Source organism: Aristolochia californica, unplaced genomic scaffold, assembly GCF_029961685.1.
Source record: "Aristolochia californica isolate CCGP_79_NKW_82.1479 unplaced genomic scaffold, dmAriCali1.0.hap1 SCAF_93, whole genome shotgun sequence".
Taxonomy (NCBI): domain Eukaryota; kingdom Viridiplantae; phylum Streptophyta; class Magnoliopsida; order Piperales; family Aristolochiaceae; genus Aristolochia; species Aristolochia californica.
Window position 1 is genome coordinate 63,886 of NW_027182294.1, and position 5,822 is coordinate 69,707.

Here is a 5,822-nt window from a genome sequence, read left to right on the forward strand (position 1 = left end):
TGTGCGCTAGCTGTGCCCGCTTTAGTGTGCGCTGTGCGTATGGCAGCAAGTGCCCGGCGGCTTGTGCGCTAGCGTAAGGCTCCCTCCCACTTCCCTCCGAGTCAGATTTTTTCCGGAATTGTTGTCAAGTGAAAATGGATAACTTCATTGTTGGAACTAAACTATTTGAACACGACGTTTCCTGGGGAGTCGGCATCCATTATGTGGAAGTTGGGTCACATCGTGGATGTACATAATTTGAGATTGATCTCCTACTCCTTCACTTCGCTTACACTCAGCAAAGGTATAACCTTCTCTCCAGCTCAAGATCACAGCTTTCTTTTTCCTGAAAAAAGTGGATCCTTTCACTTTCATTACAACCGACTTCATCCCCATCTTTCTGGCGGATCGCCCTACATGTTCTGCAGTTGCTCCAGCTGCATACCGAGAAAGACGAGACCCCCCTTTTCTTTCCTCCAAACAACCTGCGGAGGCCCCAGTTTTTTTATTCCCCCTAGCATCCGTCACGGTAACAAAGGTCTTATTGTGGATCGGTGGTAAATGGACAAAATCTTTGTTTTTCCGCTCCAATTGCTCATCTTCCTCCGAGATGCTCTGTACGAAGTTCATGGATTTGAAACTCCTGTCCGCAATAACTTGTTGCTCTACGCGCTCGGCCGTCGTTTTTTCCTGGGGCATCGTATTAGAAGTGAATTTAGCTAATAAGTCTTCCATGGATCCATAAGACACAAGAAACTCTACTCTTAATCCCAGAGCCGCAATTATTGAGACAGCTTTAAGATCTTGTTCGTAGTTTCAGATAAGAATTGTGCTCAGTGGTTACTGAGAAATGCGTGGGAGAAGGTGCACTATTAGTTGTAGTTGAACCATGTCTCTCGGATCTCTCGGAAGAGCCTTTGGGTTACTGGGCTACGGTTTCCTTGAGGCATGGTTTGAGCCCCGCTTCAAAAAGTGCCCCTCTTGCGTACAGGGGCTTTCTACCTGATAGCAAGAGTGCCTACGGCACCTATTGCTACTTTGGGCGTGTGCTAGCGCACAAGCCGCCGGGCACTGCAGCCCCTATTGCTATAAGGGGCGTGTGCGAAGTGTGCGAAGAACTCGGTCTTAGTCTGACTTCGGGAAGAGCAATTCCCTTTCTTTTAGCTGTAATCAGAATTGACTTATCTAGCCCATCCACACCTATTATTTATGATGATAGAGAACCCGGGACATTCAAACACTGGAAGAACCTCTTGGATTGGATCTCAGCAAAGGGAGAGGAACCACTACGTACAGAGTTTGTAACAGCAAAAGGGACAAGCCCACCGGGTTGAGAACAACCATAGTACCTAGATAACCTAAACCTTTGTACATGAATGAATGCACAAAAACGACTCCCTATAGTTATCTATCTTTCTATCCAGATATATACGAGATCTCCTACCTATCAGTCACCGACTTGATACATACGGGAACAACCCACCAAGACATCAAGGATTTGAAGATATTATATTCGAGCATGGCACCGGTAGCTAATGAATGCGAGGACCCATAGCTCCATTTCAAAGTCCTATCATCTATGCTGCATTTCCAACACACTGGACCTTAGCTGTTCTCCGCTGGGGAAATAGCTACTTCTAGCCTGAAGAGTAATGCATGAAATCATGGAGTGGGCTTCTTCGTTACCTCGGGTTGGGATCTTCCCCCGAAACGATAGAAGAGATGGCTCCCGATCATACACTCATGACTTGCATAAAAAATCATCCGGCTGGCCGGCCCTGTTTCGCTACAAGTTTCGATCTTGGCAAAGAAGTTTCATTTACCACCAGCACCAACTCAGATTGAAGACGGCTCTTCCTTGCTAGTCGAAAAGGCAGTTTTTTTCAATCTCGCGAGGACAGCCCCAAGATTACTCAGCTGAGGGCTGCAATCTTTTTTCGATAAAAAAGCAGCTCTGACCTCTCTTCTGGCTTAATACATAGATGTTTTTGCATGGTCTTATCGGTCCCGATTCCTCCTTGGTAGAGTAGCACCGCTTGGTTGTACGGTCCGATGCCAAGCCGGTTAAGCAGGAATTGAGGAAAATGCATCATAAAGTTATGAGCTCCTTCGGTTAAAAAAGGCAGGAATTCGTGCGCTCTTGGAGGTATCAAAACATTCGTCCCATTGATTATGAAGATCGGATCTCCTTGTCCCAGTTTCCTTGGCCACTGGGGGCATCAGAATCCGCAGTGATTTCGGAGATATAAAATAATTGTCCAAAGTAGTTCCTTTGCCCAACATTGATATGATTGTTAATCCCACTGCTGGTAGCTTCTGTCTCTTATTGATTGATTTTCCAGTGTTAATCAGGCCTAGCTTGACGCGCCCCTACTAGTAAAGGGAAAACTCCAGTGCGCGCTAGCTGCACGCGAAAGCCAGCGAGCGAGAAAAGCGAAGCGAGCCAGCTTGACTCCATAGGGGGGCTTTCAAGCGCACACGCCCCTTATAGCAATAGGAGCCAAGGGGCGTGTGCGCATGGCAGCAAGTGGGCCCAAAGTTGCAAGAGGGGCACTTTTTGAAGCCCGCTCGATTTCGAGATGTAAAAGAGAAGAAAGAGCTCGCGAGAAAGCTGCAGTGCCCTATGGCTAAGGGGCTTGTGCGCTAGAAGTGACAATTGGTAAAAAGTCTCGATTCCGAGGAAGAAGGATCTGTTCCCATGTAGTCGGGGCCGGCCACACCGGGGAATCTCACTAATTGGAAGGAAGAGGAGGGCTTCGATCCATTGTTATTCGGTTCCTCGGTGTAGAGAGATCTCTGCCATAAAACAGAGAGCTCGTAGGCCTTATTCTGCAGATCAAAGAGCTTCGTAATTCCCCATTCATCCGAAGTAGTATAGTAACGAACAGAGGCATGATGGGCCAACTACTACGACTACATGCGCATCTAGTGCTGTGGCTTGGAAGCAAGCTACCTTGACCATCTTCCGAAGTTCTAAATAATCTACTGATCAAACGCTGTAGGAGCGGACTGCTCTACATTCAGCCACGCCACAGTTACCCCCGAAGCGCAACGGACGGGACGAAATCAGGCAGCCAATTGCTGGCTCTGAATAACCAGCCCAGCAAGAAGCTCAATTCTTCCATAACATAACGGGGCGGGGTTGCGCGCGAGCCGAGTGACGTAGGTGCACAAGAGTACTTCGCGCCACAACCATCTCTTTTTTATAGGTTCTACGGACCGATGCCTGCTGCTTCATCTGGGAGAAAAGAATCATAGATATGCCGGGGAAGAACAGCCATAAAAAGATTCCTCGTGTATCATCTGTAGCAGAACTATGAACGGGAGCTAGCAATCCGGACCGTATTGAAGAGGTTCCTGAGACACAGCATGGAAGAGTCACAATATTAAGAAGCGAGGTCCAAGAATTCAGAAGGGGTAGAATTACTGAATGAATACGAGCTGTGGCTAATACCCGAGGCATAAAAGAAGCATTTTCTACGGGATCCCGAAACCACCAGCCACCCCGACCTAATTCATGATGAGCCCACCAACTTCCTGGCAAGATGCCTACGGTTAAAAACAACCGACATGTCAAGATCCAAATTCGAATGGGTTCCTGGTCCTGGTCAGAGACCACAGTGTTCGCGCCGGCGGTCCAACAAAGAGGCGAAGTAGTGGTATCTTTCTTTCCATTACGAACGACACGCTTCGCCTGCTCCCTCCCCGTGTCCATTAGCGCTCCTGTCCAGAGCGAAGAGAAGGCGAAAAAGCGCCGCCGAAGCTGCATGAGCAGGCTTCTATTGCTACGCAACAATAGAGCAGGATAGCATTTTGCGCCCACATGTTTGAATTTGAGGGTAAAGAGCTCTCTTGTTATACGGGATCCGACGCATCCAGCAGAGCGAAGCAGCGTTCCATTCTTTTCGGCGGCATCCTTCCGCATTGGCGGCGAGTGGAGTGCAACAATCCCATTCATCATTTTTGATCTACATAAGCCAAAGCCCATAGCACTGGCGACGTCTCCGGCATAAATGCAAGGAGGATGTATAGCTGATAATTGATCTTGTGGAACAGGATTTGATTCTGCAAGCGGTTCGGTACGAACGAAGAAATTTCGAACAAAAGGATCGGAACTCGCTGATAGGAAAGGAGAGAAAAACAAAGCAATGCCAACAGCGGAGTCAATCCGCTGTTCATCAATAGACGAAGCTCTCTCTTTTTCATCTCGTGCCAGATGCAACAAAAGATGAGTCCTTTTTCCTTCTCGCGAACCACGGGAGCGCCTAGCGCCCAGAGGAGCAAAGCTCATTTTCCTTCCAGGGTAAAGCGGCGCATAAAAAAGGGCTGGCCCGTCAAAAGTCCGGTTCCTTCGCGAACGAAGTTCAGAATCAACAAGGGTTCGTAGAACTTTGGGAGTGTACAACTCACTTTTTTGTTCGTAACGAGGGAGAGATAGAATGGAGTTCTTCACGAAGTTCGAGACAAAGGAACAAAAAAGAGTTTCTCTATGGCCTCCTCGTTTTGAAACATTATGGCTTTGGGGTCGACCCCGGTAACAAAGAAGGAATCCATAAAAACTTGGGATCCAACACCATGATAAAATACTACCCTCATGATTAGACCATGTCCCTGAGATTTGATAAAAGAAAGGTGCATTAGCGGTTAATACGTTGTAATTGGATAAGTTATTAGGAAGATGACGGAACGAAAGACCAAGGAAAGGAAGAAGAATGCACCAAAATGCAGGTGCTGCACCAAACGCTGGTGGTTGTTTCTTGTTGTAAGTGAATGCAACGAAAAGACCCGGAAATAACGAATAATGAGACAATGAATTTATTGACATTTCGTGCTCATTTCTAAATTGCTTATTCCCATCATCCGGTAACCACAGGATGATCCACAAGAAAGGTGGCAGGATTCGAACCTATGGCCGGCCCGCCCCTGCCCTGCTGGGTTGGGTTGCCGGGTTAGCACCCCTCGTCGCCTCTGTACCCGAAACAGATGCGCTGCGCTACCCAGCGCGTAACCTTGTCTCCCCTACCCCTCTTCTTGTTGTGCCATTACCAATCGCGGGTAACCCCCGGGCCGGCCGCCCCTGACCTAATAAGAACGATGATCCTTATGACCAAACAAGGACCAGCCAACGGACCACGATCCAGGGAGGCTCGAAAGCCTAAGCGCTCAAGCCGACGGCGCTCACGCCTGCGAGCGAAGCGCGGGTGCCACTATTGCTATAAGGAGCCAAGGGGCGTGTGCGCATGGCAGCAAGTGGGCAAAAAATTGCAAGAGGGGGGCACGACGGCTCACTCAAGCCAACGGCCTCTGCAGCTGCAGTGCCCGCGGGCACTCTAAGCCCGCAAGGGCAGCAAAGCAAGTGCCCGCGGGCTTGTGCGCTAGAAGCCGGCGAGCTTCGTCTCGCTTTGATTTGAGCGCTCACTTCAGCTGGGGCTTGCTGGGCTCTCTCTGATCGAAATGTGGGCTCACTGAAACTCGCATTTCGATAGTGTGAAAAGAAAACTTGGAAATGAAACCAACATTATTTCTTCCTCTAGAAGTTGGGGTTCTTTGTTCTGTTATCAACTCGTATACTTATACTTACCTTATTATTCCGGTTCTCAACTCAAATAGAAGACCTTATTCTAGCTCTTGACACCTTCGGAGCCTTTTTCTAAACTCCCCAATCCAATCCTCATAACGCTTCTCTCTTTTCGTCACCCCTATAGCTCATGTTCATGGCTCACCCGGTCTATCAAGTTCAGAACAGAAGACATATTGCTTTCTTGAATGCTTGTTTGTAAACAGCCAATTCGTCGCTCAGAGAGGAAAGAACGGGAGGCGTCGTCGGAATGTGGAACGGTGGA

At 48.4% G+C, this 5,822-nt stretch overlaps 1 protein-coding gene and 1 pseudogene across 1 annotated transcript; one reads left to right on the forward strand and one right to left on the reverse strand.

The window, feature by feature from the left end:
• Nucleotides 1-1,166, reverse strand: LOC137942342 (small ribosomal subunit protein uS11m-like). The gene has a single exon (XM_068787980.1). It carries the CDS (start codon nt 712-714, stop codon nt 157-159), a length of 558 nt encoding a protein of 185 aa, XP_068644081.1. The 5' UTR covers nt 715-1,166; the 3' UTR covers nt 1-156.
• A 2,826-nt stretch (nt 1,167-3,992) lies between these two features.
• On the forward strand, nt 3,993-4,282 carry LOC137942343 (uncharacterized; annotated as a pseudogene).
• The last annotated feature ends 1,540 nt before the right edge of the window (nt 4,283-5,822 follow it).

Bases quoted from the DNA above. Each gene is read 5' to 3' on its own strand.
- LOC137942342 (XM_068787980.1), bottom strand. From the start codon at position 714: ATGGAAGACTTATTAGCTAAATTCACTTCTAATACGATGCCCCAGGAA.